General features: G+C 35.9%; 1 protein-coding gene and 1 non-coding gene across 7 annotated transcripts in view; both read right to left on the bottom strand.

The window, feature by feature from the left end:
• Positions 1–6,359: 6,359 nt before the first annotated feature.
• LOC111560337 lies at positions 6,360–6,461 on the bottom strand. Its single transcript, XR_002742083.1, has one exon. It is a non-coding gene; the product is annotated as a U6 spliceosomal RNA (small nuclear RNA).
• Positions 6,462–7,500: 1,039 nt separating this feature from the next.
• Positions 7,501–19,949, bottom strand: part of DDX60 (DExD/H-box helicase 60) — a 106,968-nt gene continuing 94,519 nt past the window's right edge. For all 6 annotated transcript variants that reach the window (XM_006930786.5, XM_019828730.3, XM_019828733.3 and 3 more), the window contains 3 exons: positions 19,039–19,190; positions 11,460–11,522; positions 7,501–8,235 (listed from right to left, as the gene is read on the bottom strand). In XM_006930786.5, coding sequence (XP_006930848.2) covers positions 8,136–8,235; positions 11,460–11,522; positions 19,039–19,190 — 315 coding nt within the window. In that variant the 3' untranslated portion in view covers positions 7,501–8,135. The remainder of the gene's footprint in view (positions 8,236–11,459; positions 11,523–19,038; positions 19,191–19,949) is intronic.

Genomic DNA, 19,949 nt, shown 5'->3' with positions numbered 1-19,949 from the left:
TGTTGTCTCTTATCTATCCAAAGGAGATGAGGAGGGGCTAATCACCACTGCACTTCACCCTCTCCAGGTGTCAAGGGGTTCTAACTGCCCTCTGACCTAGTGTCAATAAGAATAAATAAGGCAGTGTGTGAGATGGAGCTGATCAGAACCCTGCCTTCACCCCCTTCCCTGGTGTGTGTGTATCAGGGAGCCAGGGGTGCTGAATCTCTACCCTCAACCCACATTAGTAAGAAGGAATTAATTGGGGCAAGAGAGAACTAATCACCTCTGTCTACAAACATTTCCCGTGACAGCTGAGCTTCCATCCTCACCCTAAAACAACAGAACAGTGTGAATCAGCCCTGTTTCTCTTCTCCCTGGTATCAACATGGCCCAGCGGGAAGCTCAGTATACACCCCCATTCAAAGGTAAGGAACAAGACCATGAAGGCACAGTTCCACTTTCACCAGGAAGACGTCACAACGACTGCTGCCAGGGAAGCTGAACTTCAACAATGTTGCTATCTGCATGGAGGCAATGTCAGCTTGTGCTCCTTTAGCTAGAGTGATGCCAACAGGTCTAAAAGAAAGCTGAACCCCCACCCACCTCATCATGCTCTACACTTCAACTCATCTTCTAAAAAAGATTAAACAAGATCTAGAGTCTCATAGCAAATTATATAAAATGTCCAAAGGATACAATAAAAAATCATTGATCATATCAATAATTAGGGAAATCAAAACTTGAATGAGAAAAAACACTGATGCCAATACCAAAGTAAAGCTGATGTTGAAATTAAGTGACAAGGATTTTAAAGCATCTGTCATTAAAATTTTCCAACAAGCAAATGCACATCCTCTTGAAACAAATAAAAAATGGAAAATCCCAACAGAGACATAGAAGTTACAAAAAATGAAATGGGAAGTATAGAATGGAAAAATTCAATAAAAGAAATTTTTAAAAATTTCTGGATGAGTTCAATGGTAGAGCAGAGATGACATATGATGGAATCAGTGAACTTTACAACAGATAAATAGAATTTATGAATCTGAAAAACAAAAAGAAAGTAGTCTGAAAAAAAAATGAACAGAGTTTTAGGGACCTGTGAAGCAATGCAAAAAAGTTAACATTCATATAATTGGAGTCTCAAAGGAGAGGAAACCTGGGTAGGGCTGAGAATATACTCAAAGAAATAATGGCTGAAAACTTCCCAAATTTAGAGAAAGGGTATACCTACAGAGTGAAAAACGTAAGTGGACCCTAAATTTTATTTTCTTTTATTTTTTTTATATGAAATTTATTGACAAATTGGTTTCCATACAACACCCAGTGCTCATCCCAAAAGGTGCCCTCCTCAATACCCATCACCCACCCTCTCCTCCCTCCCACCACCCATCAACCCTCAGTTTGTTCTCAGTTTTTAAGAGTCTCTTATGCTTTGGCTCTCTCCCACTCTAACCTGTTTTTTTTTTTTTCCTTCCCCTCCCCCATGGGTTCCTGTTAAGTTTCTCAGGGTCCACATAAGAGTGAAACCATATGGTATCTGTCTTTCTCTGTATGGCTTATTTCACTTAGCATCACACTCTCCAGTCCCATCCACGTTGCTACAAAAGGCCATATTTCATTTTTTCTCATTGCCACGTAATATTCCATTGTGTATATAAACCACAATTTCTTTATCCATTCATCAGTTGATGCACATTTAGGCTCTTTCCATAATTTGGCTATTGTTGAGAGTGCTGCTATGAACATTGGGGTACAAGTGGCCCTATGCATCAGTACTCCTGTATCCCTTGGGTAAATTCCTAGCAGTGCTATTGCTGGGTCATAGGGTAGGTCTATTTTTAATTTTCTGAGGAACCTCCACACTGCTTTCCAGAGCGGCTGCACCAATTTGCATTCCCACCAACAGTGCAAGAGGGTTCCCGTTTCTCCACATCCTCTCCAGCATCTATAGTCTCCTGATTTTTTCATTTTGGCCACTCTGACTGGCGTGAGGTGATACCTGAGTGTGGTTTTGATTTGTATTTCCCTGATAAGGAGCGACGCTGAACATCTTTTCATGTGCCTGTTGGCCATCCGGATGTCTTCTTTAGAGAAGTGTCTCTTCATGTTTTCTGCCCATTTCTTCACTGGGTTATTTGTTTTTCGGGTGTCGAGTTTGGTGAGCTCTTTATAGATTTTGGATACTAGCCCTTTGTCCGATATGTCATTTGCGAATATCTTTTCCCATTCCGTTGGTTGCCTTTTAGTTTTGTTGGTTGTTTCCTTTGCTGTGCAGAAGCTTTTTATCTTCATAAGGTCCCAGTAATTCACTTTTGCTTTTAATTCCCTTGCCTTTGGGGATGTGTCGAGTAAGAGATTGCTACGACTGAGGTCAGAGAGGTCTTTTCCTGCTTTCTCTTCTAGGGTTTTGATGGTTTCCTGTCTCACATTTAGGTCCTTTATCCATTTTGAGTTTACTTTTGTGAATGGTGTGAGAAAGTGGTCTAGTTTCAACCTTCTGCATGTTGCTGTGCAGTTCTCCCAGCACCATTTGTTAAAGAGGCTGTCTTTTTTCCATTGGATGTTCTTTCCTGCTTTGTCAAAGATGAGTTGGCCATACGTTTGTGGGTCTAGTTCTGGGGTTTCTATTCTATTCCATTGGTCTATGTGTCTGTTTCTGTGCCAATACCATGCTGTCTTGATGATGACAGCTTTGTAGTAGAGGCTAAAGTCTGGGATTGTGATGCCTCCTGCTTTGGTCGTCTTCTTCAAAATTCCTTTGGCTATTCGGGGCCTTTTGTGGTTCCATATGAATTTTAGGATTGCTTGTTCTAGTTTCGAGAAGAATGCTGGTGCAATTTTTATTGGGATTGCATTGAATGTGTAGATAGCTTTGGGTAGTATTGACATTTTGACAATATTTATTTTTCCAATCCATGAGCAGGGAATGTCTTTCCATTTCTTTATATCTTCTTCAATTTCCTTCATAAGCTTTCTATAGTTTTCAGCATACAGATCCTTTACATCTTTGGTTAGATTTATTCCTAGGTATTTTGTGCTTCTTGGTGGGACCCTAAATTTTAAAAAAACATTTAAAGAAAACACCATAATTAAATTCCTAAAAACTAAAGACAAAGAAAAAAATCTTGAAAGCAAACAGAAAGAAACAACACATAACCAATAGCAGAATACCGATTCAAATTACACTGGGTTTCTCATCTGAAACCATGAAGGCCAGAAGTGGCACACTTTTCAAGAACTGACAATTTTAAAAACCTGCCAATCATAAATTCTACCTCTAGTGAAGATATTTTTTAGAAATGAGGAGAAAATAAAAACTGTCCACTGAAGCAAAATTAAGATAATTTTCACTAGCAAATCTATCCTTCAAGAATGGGTAAAGGGAGAGGCACCTGGGTGGCTCAGTCGGTTAAGTGTCTGACTTTGGCTCAGGTCATGATCTCACAGTTCATGAGTTCAAATCCCACATTAGGCTCTGTGCTCTCCGCACAGAGCTTGAAGCCTGCTTTGAGTTCTGTGTCTCCTTCTCTCTCTGCCCCTCTGCATGCTCATGCATGTTCTCTCTCAAAAATAAATAAACATTAAAAAAATAGAAAAAGAAAAGAATGGTAAAGAAAGTCCTTTAAACAGAAAGGAAAGGATTATAAAAGAAAGCCTGCACCTTCAAAAAGGAAAAAAATAAAATCAGAATGGGTAAAAATAGAGTTAAATATAATAATTCTTCTCATGAGATTCTTACATCATATTTAATGATTAAAACAGAAATTTTAACATTCTGATGTGGTGCTCGATGTATGTAGACAAACATCTAAGATAGCTATATTCAAAAAGGAGGAAGACTAAAGGGATCTAAGTAAAAGTAGCATAGTAAAACTTGATACCAGTAGTCTGTGATAAGTCATCCACATATATTGCAACCACTAAGAAAACTGTGCAAAGTGATATACTCAAAACCACTATAAGTAAATCAATATGGAATCCAAAGATTTTTAGGTAATTCACAGGAAGGCAAAAAAAAAAAAAAAAAGAGGGAGAGAGAAACAGAACAAGAAACAGAGGAAATATAAATATTAATAGCAGCTTTACTTCTAGTAGCCAAAAGCTGGAAACAACCCAAATGTCCTTCAGTGAGTTAAATGGTTAAACAAACTGGTACAACCAACCATACTATGGAATACTATTCAGCAATAAAAAGGAACACACTATTGACACATGTAACAACCTGGATTAATCTCAAGGTAATTATGCTGAGTGAAAAAAGCCAATCTCAAAAGGTTACGTATTGTAAGATTCCACTTCTACAGGTCTTGAAATGACAAAAATTACGGAATTCGAGAACAGCTGGAGGTTGGTGGAGGTTACAGTTGGGCGCAGGAGTGTGGAATTAGATGGCACTCAGGGAGAAGCAGGAGGGAGTTGAGAGGGCAGTGGTTTTGATTATAAAAGAGCAGGAAGATTCCTTTTGGTAACGGAAGTGTTCTGTATCTCGCTGTAAAGCTGGTCACACAAAACTACACATGCAATAAAACTGCTTAGAACTAAATACACAGGAATGAGTGCATGTAAAACTGATGGAATCTGAATAATGGGTTATATTTATATCAGTTTCCTAATTTTGATATTGTACTATAATTATGCAAAATGTTACCATTTGGGAAACTAGGTAAAGGCTTCATTGGATCTCTCTGTATTACTTCTTTTTTTATTGAGATATAATTGACACAATATATTAGTATACCTAAATGTTTTGGTATTTGTATATTTTGTGTATATTTGTATATTTGTGAAATGATCACAATAAATCTAGTTAACATCCATCACCACACATAATTACAAATTTCTTTCTTGTGATGAGAACTTTTAAGATTTACTCTCTTGGCAACTTTCAAATATACAATACAGCATTATTAACTATAATTGCCATGCTTTACATTAGATCCTATGATTTATTTTTTTTATGTTTATTTATTCTTGGAGAGACAGAGCGTGAGCAGGGGAGGAGCAGAGAGAGGGAGGCAGACACAGAGTCTGAAGCTAGCTCCAGGCTCCAAGCTGTCAGCACAGAGCCTGATGCGAGGATCAAACTCACAAACTGCAAGATCATGACCTGAGCTGAAGTCAGATGCCTAACCAACTGAGCCACCCAAGCACCCCTATCCTATAACTTACTTATTCTACAAGTGAAAGTTTGTAACTTTTTACCCCCTTTACCCATTTTACCCACCCCACCTCCCACTTCTGGTAACAACCAATATCTTCACTGCTATGAGTTCAATTTTTGTTTTATTTTATAGATTGAACGTGTAAGTGAGATCATATGGTCTTTGTCTTTCCCCGACTTATTTGACTTAGCATAATGACTGACCTGAAGTTCCATCCGTGTTGTGGCCAATGACAAAATCCCATTCATTTTTATAGCTGAATAATATTCATATATATATCTCCCATTTTTACTTATCCATTCATCCATCAATGGACACTTAGATTCCATCCATGTCTTGGTTATTGTAAATAATGCTTCAGTGAACATCAGAGTGCATATATCTTTTTCAGTTAGCATTTTCATTTCCTTCAGATAAATGTTCAGAAATGAGATTCCTGGGTCATATGGTAGTTCTATTTTTTATTTTGTGAGGGACTCCCATAGTATTTTCCACAGTGGCTGCACCATTCCCAAAATAGTGCACAAGGGTTCCTTATTCTCCACATCTGCCAACACTTGAATAACCATTTTCCCAGACATGAGGTGATACCTCTTGTAGTTTTGATTTGCATTTCCCTGCTGATAAGTGATGTTTAGCATCTTCTCATGTGTCTGTTGACCATCTGTATGTGTTCTTTGGATAAATGTCTATTCAGGTCATCTGCCCATTTTAATTGGATTATTTGGAGGGTTTTGGGTGTTGAGTTGCATGAATTCCTTATACATTTTGGATATTAACCCCTTATCTGATTTATCCTTTGCAAATATTTTTTTTCTTCATTGGCATGTTGCCTTTTTATTTTGTTGATGGTCTACATTGCTGTGCAGAAGCTTTTTAACTTTATATAGTCCCACCTGTTTATTTTGCTTTTGTTGCCTTTGCTTTTGGTGTCAAATCCAAAATATCATTGTCAATATCAATGTTGTCAAGGAACTCGCCTAGTTTTCTTCAAGGATTTTTATGGATTCATCTTATTTTTATGTCTTTACTCCATTTTGAATTAATTTTTGTGTATGGTGTCAGATATTGGTCCAGTTTCATTCTTTGGCATGTGGCTGTCCATTTTTCCCAGCAACATTTATTGTAGAGATATTCCCTTCACCATTGTCTATTCTTGGCTCCTTTGTCATAAATGAATTAACCATATATGCACAGGTATATACATATATTTTTAATATGGAATAGTTCGCAAATTTGCATGTTATCCAGGAGCATGTGCTAATCTTCTCTGTATCCTTCCTGTTTCAGTGTATGTGCTGCTGAAGTGAGCATGGTATATTATTTCCAGCATTTGCATCTTTTTCTCAACATAAAAATTTTTACAAGTGGCTCTTCCAGAAGACCCTTTATAGACCTAATGCCAATATGATGTTTTCCTCTCATGGGAAAAAAATGGGAATAAATTACGGTGGTAATAATGATTCTCCAGTAAATCTTACCAGGGTGTCTATACATATTTCTCAGAAAGAAAAATTTCACATTATCACAAGAAATGGAACATAAAATGTTTTCAGAGTTCCTATATAAATTCTCTTTTCAAAAGTTGCTCCACGTTAGTTTTTAGAGTTATTGCTAAAAGTCAAAAAGGAAGCAAAGGAAGCTGACCATTAGACCTACCTTAAAGAGGTTAGGTATAACTTCCTCTTTTACTAGAATGCCAGTTTATAGAAAATAATCTTAGTCTATCCCTAAAACTTAGGGATCCAGTTTGGTTCAGTCATGGAAAAAAAATCTTCATGTATTCTTCAGACTTATGAAACCACAAGTGAGAGGTGGAAACCAACGTGACAATTTATTAATATTGTGTATCAGTGTTTCTAGGAGAGATCAATAGTGGTCTACTGACCATTGAGTGGTCAATAGAAGTGGCTTTGGTTCCTATGTATTTTGGTGTCCAGAAATTGTTACATTGCAAGTTTTAAATAATGTGAATGGGTCTAAACCAAGGAAACTAGAGACCCCTAACATGGCACATGCAATAATGGGACATGTCCAGGTAACAGAGTATTCTTTTATCTCCAGACAAAATGAAGCACAGGTGTTTTTCTAAACCAATGTAATATATGTATAAATAATTTCATACAAAAGGTCATCTTCAGTAAGACATCTGGATAGAAGGAGAGAACAGATCTTTTGCTCTGAGGATAAAATACTCAAGTTTAGGGTCTAAAATAGTTTCTAAAACTGTGATCTGAGGCTTAAGGCTAGGGAGTGAAAGTGATTATATGTGAACTATTTATTATATACAAAATGTATATGTGTGTGCAAATAGTTTGAAAGATGCATAGACTTAACACAAAGAGACCAATGGTAAGTTGACTACACCCATTTTATTTCTTTGTGGTTTTTCAGTCATTTATATACAATTAAAATTAAGCCAAATCACAAGCTAAGTTTGTTTTAAAACATCACAGGATTCATGCCAGAACTCTCATTTATATTTTTTAAAACAGTAGTTCAAGTTTACTACAAGCCACCATTTTAAAGACCATATATATAAGTCATATAATCACATTTAAGTTAATTAAAGAAAATATATTTCAACTTCAGCGTACTGTAGTAGCTTATTCTAGCCTTAATAGACTTTTATAAATTATGACATTGAGGCAAAAAATGTTGAGAACGTAATATTTGTTTAGGCCTCACAGAGTAAAAATTGTTCTTCAGTCACAAACAAAATCTACGCATTTTCTCAATCAATCCACAAACTAGCTGAAACATAGGCATTATTATTCAACTATATAAAGAAGCCAAGTTTCAAAGACATTAAATAACTTTTCCAAGGGTACTCATGAAAGACATGCCGAGTTTGATTATAATTCTGACTCCAAATTGTTACTTCCACTTCATTATATATGTATTTATGACCGAAAATATGAGGATCACAAAATATGACTTGAAAAATGCTCACGGAAATATTTTAAGTAATCTGGATAGTCTTTGTTTTTAAACTTGGTTAAGTTTTTCAAAAAAGGTTTCACTCAATTGTTCAAATGCTAAGACCACATTGTCATCTTCATTTTCACATAGTTCACGCAAGGAAACACTGTAAATGGAAATACACAGCATTTTAGTGAGAGTCAGTACTATAAGAAGGACTTTCTCCATGTGGGAAGAATTAAGAAAATCCCATTACATGATGAAATGTTAGAAAAATATGAAGAATGATGATAAAAAACATGTTTATCTTAAAAAAAAACTTGAATGGAAAAAATAACAAAATAAAGATAACAAAACAGTTCCTGTCCAGTTCCTCTTCACGTCAATTACCAAGAGGATTTTAAAGGCCAACAAATTTCATGTAAACCTATCCCTCTTCCCTTCAAAAGCAACAACACAAATTCCCCTCCTTTCTCCATACACCTCTTTAGAGGCTATCTTGTGATATTTTTTTGGCTACCGTGTCCAATATATACTGAAACCCACAAGTAACTACCGCTAAGAAGGGCAAAATATTACTTCCTTTACCTAGATATGTAAGAAAATTAAAAAAGAAAAAAACAGGGTGCAATAAACAGAATAATGGTCTTCCAGAGACATTTATGTTCTAATCCTCAGAAATCTAGGACCATGTTAGTTTACATGGCAATGGAGAATTAAGGTTGCAGATGGAATTGAAGTTGCTGATCAGGTGACTTTGAGATAGAAAAATTATTCTGGATTTTCTGGGTTAGCCCATTATAGTCTCAAAGGTTCTTGTAAGTGGGAGAGGGAGGCAAGAGAGAGCTCATCTCAATGTAAGACTTTCCCCACCATTGCTGGCTTTGAAGAGGGAAGGGGACCATGATAAAAATAATGCCAGCAGCCTCTGGAGCCCAGAAAAGACAATAGAGCAGATTGTCCTAAAACCTCCAGAAAGAAATGAGCTTTGCCAACATCTTGATTTTAACCCAGTTAGACCCATTTTGGATTTCAGGCTTCCAGAACTGTAAGATAATAAATTTCTGTTGGTTTAAACCACTAAATTTGTGGTAATTTGTTATAGCAGCAATAAGAAATGAATATGCAGGTGAAAAGAAAGGAGAGAGGAAATCCACAAATGAACCGTGCAGCTGCAGTGATAAAGCACTGAACACAATCAGGATCTTTTTATCAACCTATTGTAATTCCTATTACCTTGGTTTCACTAGAGTTCCAGAATTTTTCCTAGTGTCTTCATTGACCTACTACAAACAATGACCAGATTTGTATCTGTAACACTGAATTTCCTCCTAGTTACAGACCTATAATTATGACACTGACCATTTCCTCTTGAATGATTTCCCACAGATATTATGTGACATATATAAATTCTAACTCACTATTTTTGGTTCTTAGTCCTCCTCCAACCTCATCCTCACTTTTATGTTTCTTATGTATCATTAACTAAAATAGAAACCTTGTTATCTTCACCAACTACATGGCCTTTATTGACAGTTTCTTTGAATACTATCTCATAAATACTTCTCTAATCATCATTAGTTCTATTTCCTTAATTCAGACCCACACCCACTCTCACCTGCATGGCTGTTATAGCCTTTGAGTTTCTGCCACATATATAAGCCATACACATCTCTGTCACACATATAAACCATAGACCCATATCATACTCATGTCTATGCACTGTCTACACATTATTCAAAATATTAAGCCCAAACTCCATAATATGAGAATTAAGACCCTTCTCAAGGTATCCAAATTGTCTTTAAAGCTCCTTTAAGCAACTCAGCATCTTCCCCCATCCCTATCACAACTCCCATATTCCCCATGCCACTATAGTGAGATCGAAGCCAATACCTGACATATCAGGCCCTTTCTCATTTCTGTACTTTGAAAACACTATTTCCTCCGCCCCCTAAATATACCTTAAGACTTAGTGAAAAAAATTACTTCATTTGAAAATCTTTCTCTGAATCCAAGGTCAAGTTAGTTGCCCCCTTATCTGTCACCCTAGCACTTATTACCTTTTTAATATCTACAATTAAGTTTCCTCACACTACACTGTAAGATTATGTTTAAAGAAGGGATAGATTTAATGATTATCTGTATCTTAAATGCTTAAACATATTCCTCAAATCAGTAATGTTTCAATAATTTTTAAAGAAAAAAATGAATGATATTTCTAGGATCAGATTTTGAGACAGCTCCAAAGTCTCTGGAGTTTCTTGAGATGCTCTTGAATAACTATGAGCTACTCAAGAAATACACTACATGGAGATACTCAAGAAACTAGAGCAGTTCCCTCTGCTCTAGCATCCTCATAGTTTCATTCTCTGTATAAAACATCCAAACAGGCCTAACTAATCTTGTATCAAAAAAATAAAAAAACAATGACCTAATTAGCAACAACTTCATGAAGATGAAGAGATTCATGGCAAATTACAAGTATTCATATATGTGAAGAAACATAATTTTTAAAGCAAGTGATAGAAAATGGAAAACCCATAAAGTATTAAGGTACATGCAGAACAGAGGCTTTAGGAAGATGTATATTTAACCAGGAAATACATGATGGGCTTAAGGATGGATCTTCTAATAGAGCCTTAGGATGGGGGTATCCATATAAAGTTTGGAATTGTTTGGGTCCCCACAGAGCTCTGTTAAAGATGAAAACAGGAAGCCAATATGAGAGATTAGTGTCAGATGAAGCCTGGGCAAAACACTGTATAAAGCAAGAGAATCCAGAATATGTAAATTGATATATAACCAGGGACCAATGGAGCCCTAAGGGGCCCTGTGAAGTATCATGTATCTGACAAACACTGGTCATGAAAACAGAATACTAGCATCTAGGAATTCCTGAGGTTTTGGAATATCGTCCTATTATGCAGTGCCTGAGGCTAGGGTTCTGGTCTGAATTAAACCTTACGTCAAATGGGCTTTGGAATTAATTCTATTATAGAACCAGTGCAACAGGGTGTTGAAGAGAAGCTCTGCAAATTGTTTGGGGAGTTGAAAGGCGTGACATCTAAGAAGCTCAGTGTCACTTCTAAGTATAAGGTCAACAGGCGTGCCTGGGTGGCTCAGTCAGTTAAGGATCTGACTCTTGATTTCAGCTCAGATCGCGATCTCATGGTTCATGAGTCTGAGCCCTGCATGGGCTCTGCACTGACAATGCAAAGCCTGCTTGGGATTCTCTCTCTCCTCTCTCTGCTCCTCCCCTACTCATGCTCAAGCACTCTTTCTCTCAAATTAAATAAGCTTAAAAAAAGTATGAGGTCAACAAACTCAATTTACTTACCATTAAAATTTTGGAAAATATGAAATCAATACTTAAAGTATATAACATACCTGATAGATCGAATGGTGAGTGCAAAATCTTTCAACAACTCATAAGCAGTTCCTTCATTCATCCTAAACAAAATATCATTTTGAAAATTAATAGTATAAAAACATTAAAGAACTTATTTGATACTGAAATTTTGGCTTTGTCAATAAGAGATTACTTTCATCTGTCAAGACATGTTTATTAGAATGCCACAATCCTAAAGGATAAATCAATCAACAGGAATGATAATTATGAATTCAAATATCACAAGTACAATACGCATAGGAGACTGACCATTTCAGGAGAAAACCAAAGTAGGAAAGTTAAGCTCAGAAGAGTGAATGGGGGCTGCAGAATCAAAGGGAAGAATCAGACTATTTACTAATGTCACAACTACTTTTATTCATGACAATGAGTCATATTTTTAAAAATATTTAAATATTTAAAAATATTTTTAAAAATGATCAGAAATACACCCGAGGGGGAAGAAGGCAGCAGGGTAGGAAGACCCGAAGCCTGCTTCATCCCATGAATACAACTAGATAACTATCAAAACATCCTAAATACACCAGAATCAACCTGAAGACTGACAAAACAAATTCCACAACTAAAGGTAGACAAGAGGCCACATCAAAAAAGGTAAGAAGCACGGAGACATGGTTTGGGAGAGAAACATACTGTGGCTGCTGCAATGGGGAGGGAGCCACAGGCATGGAGAAGGGCAAGAGACAGACTAGCACATAGGGGATTGTATAAGGAGATGTTTCCCCATACCAACTGGCTTGGAAAAAGAGATGGTCCAAATTTCATGAGTTCTTACAACCAGCAGGGCCTAAATAAAGCCTGAAGTTTTAAAGGTCAGTAGGTGTGGCACAGATAGAGCCCAAAAGCATCGAGGCTGCTCTTGGAGAGAAGACAGGGCAAACAGCCCACAGATGCACAGCATGAAAAGAACTACCTGAAGAGTGGCTGCAGCACACAGTGGGAAGGTTATTTGCTCTTCTCAGAGTATGTTTCAGAGAGGCAGTGTTCACAAGAGACCCCTCTGGGAACAAAGAAACTGGCCAGCATAATTTCCTCCCCCATCCCTCAGCATATGCACAGGGCCACCTGCAGGAACCAGCACCATGCTAACAGCTGACAATCGCTACCTAACTTGCTCACACCAAGCCTCATCCCCACACACACTCTGTTGGAACCACCCTTCCCAGTCATTCTTGCCTCAGTCCCAGTGCTGCAGGTACCCTCCCAAACCTGTGGGCTAAACCAGCCCAAACCTGTGCCTATACCATGTCTACCAACATAGGAGCTCTTCTACATAAGGCCATTACCGTAAAAAACAGGGGAAGTAGCTGAGTTTCCTAACATAGAGCAGGCACAGAGACTTAGACAAAATGAGAAGAGAGAGGAATTTGTCCCAAATTAAAGAACAGGACAAGGCCATGGCCTTGAAACATATAAGTAACATGTCTGATAGAGAATTTAAAGAAATGATCCTAAAGATACCCATTGGACTTAAGAATGGAAGACATGAGTGAGAACCTTAACACAGAGATAAGTTATAATATATCAGAGATAAAGGGCTCAATAAACAAAAACACAAATATGCATGATGGAATGAACAGCAGGATGGAAGAAGCAGAGGAACAAATTAATGACCTAGAAAACACAGTATTAGAAAGTAATCAAGTTGAACAAAAGAAAAAAAAAAGAATTATGCAAAACAAGAACAGACTTGGGGAACTCAGTGACTCTATCAAACATAAAAACATTCATATTATAGAAGTCCCAGGAGAAAGAAAAGGGGACAAATGATTTATTTAAAGAAATAATAGCTGAAAACCTCCCTAATCAGGGGAATGAAATAGATATCCAGATCCAAGAGGCACAAAGAACTCCCAACAAAATCAACGAAAGCAGATAAACACCAAGACACAACTAAAATGGCAAAATATAGTGATAAGGAAAACAATTTAAAAGCAGCAAAACAAAATAAGACAGTTACATACAAGGGAAATCCCATTAGGCTACCAGGGTCTTTTTCAGCAGAAACTTTCCAAGCAAGAAGGGAGTGGCATGATATATTCAAAATGCTGAATAGGAAAAATCTGTAGTCAAGGATACTCTATCCAGCAAGTCTATCATTCAAAATAGAAGAAGAAATAAAGAGTTTCCTAGACAAAAACTAAAGCAGTTCATGACCACTAAACCAGCCCTCCAAGAAATATTAAAGAGGATGCTAAGGAAAAATGAAACACCAAAATTGACAGTATGAAGGTGGGAAACACAAAATCAGTATAAATGAATCTTTTTTGTAAAATACCAGCCAAAGAACTCACAAAATTAAAGTATGAAAATAAGACACCATGTACCTAAAACATGGGGAGGAGAGGAGTAAAGAATGGGTTCAAATTAACTGAACATCTACTTAAGATAGATGGCTATATTCAGAAGATATAACCTAATGGTAACCAAAAATCAAAACCACTAATTAATATGCAAATAATAAAGAGAAAGAAAGCCAAATATATCACTAAAGAAATCCATCAAATCATGAAAAAGAAAATGACAATAAAGAACCAGAGAAAATTTTCAGAAAGAACCACAAAACAAGTAATAAAATATCAATAAATATATATCTATCAATAATTACACTGAATGTAAATGGACTAAATACTTGAATCAATGACACAGGGTGACAGAATGGATTTTTTTTTAGAAAAAGACTCATCTATACACTGCTTATAAGAGCATTTTTAGTCCTGAAGATACCTGCAGATTGAAAGTGAGAGGATGGACATTTAACATACAAATGAATATCAAAAGAAAGCCAGAGTAGCAATACTTATAATGAACAAACTCAACTTTAAAACAAAGACTGTAACAAGAAGTAAAGCACCCAAATACATAAAACAGTTAATAATGAACATAAAGGAATTAATTGATAACAACACAATAAGAGTAGGGGGCATTAACACCCCCACTTACATCAATGGACAGATCAACTAAACAGAAAATTGGCAAGGAAATAATGGCTTTGAATTACGCACTGGATCAGCTGAACTTAACAGATATATCTAGAACATTCTATCCTAAAACATCAGAATACACATTCCTTTCAAGTACACATGGAACATTCTGGAGAATAGATCATGTATTAGGCCATAAAACAAGCCTAAACTAATTCAAAAAAGATTAAATTGTACCATACATCTTTTCTGACCACAATGTTATGAAACTAGAAATAAACCACAAGAAAAAATTTGCAATGACCGCAAAGAGATGGAGGTTAAGTAACATACTACTACACACTGAATGTGTCAAATAGGAAGTCAAAGAAGAAATAAAAAATACATGGAAACAAATGAAAATGAAAATACAAAGGTCTAAAACCTTTGGGATGCAGCGAAAGCAGTCCTAAGAGGGAAGTTTATAGAAAAACAGGCCTACTCAAGAAGAAAAAAAAATCTCAAATAAAAAAAACAAAAAACAAAAAACTAATCTTACACTCAAAGGAGTTAAAAAAAAAAGAACAATAAGCAAAACCTAAAGCCAGCAGAAGGAAGGATATAATAAAGATTAGAGCATAAATAAATGATATAGAAACTAAAAAAAAAAAATAGGTCGATGAAATCAGAAGCTGGGTCTTTGAAAAAGACTTATCAAAAAAAGGAGAAAGGACACAACTAATAAAATCACAAATGAGCGGGGAGAAATAAAAACCAACACTAATAAAAATACAAATAATTATAACAGTATATTACGAAAAACTATATGCCAGCAAATTAGACAACCTAGAGGAAATGAATAAATTCCTAGAAACATGAAACCTACCAAAACCAAAACAGGAAGAAACAGAAAATATGAGCAGACTGACTACCAGTAACAAAATTAAATCAGTGATCAAAAAACTCCCAACAAACCAAAGTCCAATACCAGATGTCTTTACAGGCAAATAGTACCAAAAATTTGAAGAAGAGTTAAAACCTATTCATCTCAAACTATTCCAAAAAAATGCAAGAGTAAGGAAAACTCCTAAATTCACTCTATGAGGCCAGCATTACTGTCATACCAAAAACAAGTAGAGACACCACAAAAAAAAGGCCAATATCTCTAATGAATATGGATCAAAAAAACCTTCAACAAACTACCAGCAAACTAAATCCAACAATACATTTAAAATAAATTTCATATTAAAAATAAATAAAATAAAATTTTAAGATTAAAAATAAATAAATAAATGTAAAAAATATATAAAAAAGCAATACATTAAAGAATTTTTCACCATGAAAAAAAAATAAATAAATAACCATTAACCACAATCAAGTGTGATTTATTCCTGAGTTGCAAGTGTGGTTCAATATTTATAAATCAACCATATGCCATATCACATCAATAAGAGAAAAAATAAGAACCATATGATCATTTCAATAGACACACACAAAAAAGCATTTGACAAAGTACAACATCCATTCATAATAAAAACCCTGAACAAAGTAGGTTTAGAGGGAACGTACCTCAACATAATAAAGTCTATTTAGGAAAAATCCACAGCTAACATCCTCAAAAGGGAAAAACTGAGAGCTTGTCCTCTATGGTCAGGAACAAGACAGAATGTCCACTTTCACCGCTTTTATTCAATATAGTCCTGGAAGTCCTATCCACAGCAATCAGACAACGAAAATAAACAAAAGGCATACAAATTGGTATGGAAGGAGTAAAACTTTCACTATTTGTATATCGTATGACACTATATATAGAAAACCAGAAAGATTCCACTAAAAATCAGCTAGAGCTGATAAATGAATTCAGTAAAGTCACAAGATACAAAAATCACCGTACAGAAATCTGTTGCATTTCTATACACAGGGAGGAAGCAGCAGAAAGAGAAATTAATAAATCAACCCCATTTAGAATTGCACCAGAAAACAATAAGATACCTAGAAATAAACATAACCAAAGAGGTAAAAGACCTGTATTCTGAAAACTATAAAATGTTAATGAAAGAAATTGAAGTCGACACAAAGAAGTGGAAAGACATTCCATACTTGTGGACTGGAAAAACACATATAGTTAAAATGTCTTTACTACCCAAAGTAAGCTAAACATTTAAAGAAATCCCTATCAAAATACCACCAGCATTTTAACAGAGTTAGAACAGACAATCCTAAAATTAGTATGGAACCATGAGAGACCCTGAATAGCCAAAGCAAACTTGAAAAAGAAAAGCAAAACTAGAGGCATCATAATTCCAGACTTCAGGTTATATTACAAAGCTGTGGTAATCAACACAGTATGGTACTGGTACAAAAGTAGATCAATAGAACAGAATAGAAATCCCATCAATAAATCCACAATTATATGATCAATTAGTCTTCAACAAAGCAGGAAAGAATATCCAATGGAAAAACAATGGTCTCCTCAACAAATGGATAACAAATGATGTTGGGAAAACTAGACAGCAATATGCAGAAGAACGAAACTGGAAAACTTTATTACACCATATACAAAAGTAAATTCAAGATGGATTAAAGACCTAAATGTGAGACCTGAAACCATAAAAATCCTAGAAGAGAACACAAGCAATAACTTCTTTGACATTGGCCATAGCAACTTTTTTCTAGATAGGTCCCCTGAGGCAAGGGAAACAAAAACAAACATAAATCATTAGGACTACATCAAAAATAAGTAGCTTCAGGGTGTCTGGATGGCTCAGTCAGTAGAGTGTGAGACTTTTGGTCTCAGGGTCATGAGATCAAGCCCCACACTGGACATGAAGCCTACTTCAAAAAAAAAAGTAGTTTTTGCACAGTGAAGGAATCAACAAAACTAAAAGGCAACCTATAAAATGGGAGAAGATATTTGCAGATGACATATCCCATAATGGATTGTATCCGAAATATATAAAGAACTTACAAAAATCAACACACACACACACACACACACACACACACACACACACACACAAATCCAATTAAAAATGGCAGAAGACATAACGGACATTTCTCCAAGGAGGACATACAGATGGCCAAAAGACAAATGAGGAGATGCTCATCATCCCTTGCCATCAGGGAAATGCAAATCAAAACTACAATGGGATATAACCTCACACCTGTCAGAAGGGCTACAATCAAAAGCACAAAAAACAAGTGTTGTCAAGGATGTGAAAAAAGGGGAAGCTTCTTACACTGTTGGTGGGAATATGAACTGATGCAGCCACTGTGGAAAACTGTATGGAAGCTCCTCAAAACATTAAAAGTAGAACTACCCTGCAATGCAGCAATTGCTTTACTGGGTATTTATCCAAAGCATACAAAAACACTAATTCAAAGGGATACATGCACTCCTATGTTTATAGCAGTATTATTTACAATAGCCAAGATATGGAAACAGCCTAGGTATCCATCAATTGATGAATGGATAAAGAAGTGGTTTATATATATATAATGGAACATTATTCAGCCATAAAAAAGAATTAAAAATGCCATTTGTGATGACATGGGTGGAGCTCAAGAGTAGAATACTAAGTGAAATAAGTCATCCAGAGAAAGACAAATATCACATGATTTTACTCATCTGAGTAATTTAATAACAAAACAAATAAGCATAGGGAAAAAGAGAGATAGAGGCAAATCAAGAAGCAGACTCTTAACTATAGAGAACAAGCAGGTGTTATCAGAGGGGGTGGGGGTGCAGGGATGGGTGAAATAAGTGATGGGATTAAGGAGTGCACCTGTTGTGATAAGCACCAAGTGATCAAAATAAAAACTTTAAAAATATAATAAAATACATCTGCGTGAGTGATCTATGAAATATAAAAAAGTTGATCAACATTTCTCAAGTGTCTGGAGTTTTAAATACTTTAATTCAATAAATACTGTTCAGAATTTTATATAAAATGCCTATTGAATTACTGACTGGTATGACAGAATGCTCCTCCCACATCCACCTGCTCAATGTCTGGGCCAATTTTTCTTCTCCCAGGTAAATCCAAGATGGTTTACCCCTCCTTACTGTTTTCGAAAATGTATTCCCTGCCAAAGAGCTAACACAACTGTCATATGCTCAGTCCTCAGATGTGTGAGTTACATACCTTTTTATATACTTCTCTCAGATAATGGTGAGCATGGCACTGTTTGTTATTATTTTTCAGTTTTAAAATATCTCATGATGAATAAAATAGGATAGTAATAAATAAAAACACATCTGTGAGTATGCACAAATATTTATATGTGTAGTGTACATCCTTAGGTCAAGTGAGTCAGCCTAAGTCCCAAAAGTATGTTGGTAAACCACAAAAATAATACAGAGTTTGTTATTCCCTCTTGCCATTAATCTACAGGAAAAAAATTCCAGTATATTTAGCATGATTACCTATACTTAAAATTGTAAAAGGCTTTGCCTAAAATTCATTAGGTTCATCCGTTAGATAGCAACACAAAGATGGATACATAAACAGAACCAAAGGTAGAGGTAGAAATGAAAGAGAAAGATGTAGACACAGACATGAATGCAGACATAGAGACAGAAATAAAGGTAAAAGTAGAAATGATTAAAGAGCAAGAGAGAGTGGGGGGATAGGTGAGGATAGACAAAACATACCTGTTGTCCTGGACTAGTCCTGTCAAGGAACCATGTTTATAGAAATCAAGTGCATAAGCATTAAGTGGCATTCTTCTTCCTTGGTTATCAAATATCTTTGACCACAGCACAGGAGCCTGAGTGTGATTGATACCAATTGTGCGCAGAATGACCTAAAGAAATACAACTTTTACTGTTATTTATGTATAAAGGAAGTTAATGCTTTCTTATATTGTGCTTTGTAGTTCTTTTCCTTAATCAACATTTTTGAAGCATACTCTTCATGGTGAAGGAAGAGGGGGTCTTTCATACACACTGGTTTGTTGCTGTCCTAAGTACACCTAGATAATAGTACCTATGAACACTGTTAACCTCACAGCATACTCTTGGCAATTTCAACCTTCTAACCAGTAGAATAATAACAAGACTCACTAGGAAATAAAAGCTAATTAAAATTTTTTTCATTATCCTAATTTGTACAGGAGATACCTTGTAAAGAGAGTATCAGAGAACTGGTGCCTTGTTTAAGAGAAGAGTTCAACTGAACAACTCTAACAATTGTTAGAACACAATTACCAGAATTAAAAGGAAAGGGAGAAAGATGTAGGGGGATAAGAGAAGAAGGAGGAGAAGGAGAAGGACAAGGAGGACAAAGAGAAGGAAAAGAAGGACGAGGGGGAGGAGGAGAAAGAAAGAAAGAAAGAAAGAAAGAAAGAAAGAAAGAAAGAAAGAAAGAAAGAAAGAAAGAAAGAAAGAAAGAAATGACAATGAGGAGGAGGAGGAGCAGGAGGGGAGGAAGGAGATGAAGAAGGAAAAATAAAGAAGGAGGAGGAGGAGAGGGAGGAGGAGGAAGAAGAAAGGAGAAGGAGAAGAAACAGAAGAAAGGGAATGAAGAGAAGGAAGAGGAGGAGGTGGAGGGAAAGGAGGAGGAG

Source organism: Felis catus, chromosome B1, assembly GCF_018350175.1.
Source record: "Felis catus isolate Fca126 chromosome B1, F.catus_Fca126_mat1.0, whole genome shotgun sequence".
Classification (NCBI taxonomy): Eukaryota; Metazoa; Chordata; class Mammalia; order Carnivora; family Felidae; genus Felis; species Felis catus.
This window is presented reverse-complemented; position numbering and strand designations above follow the sequence as displayed.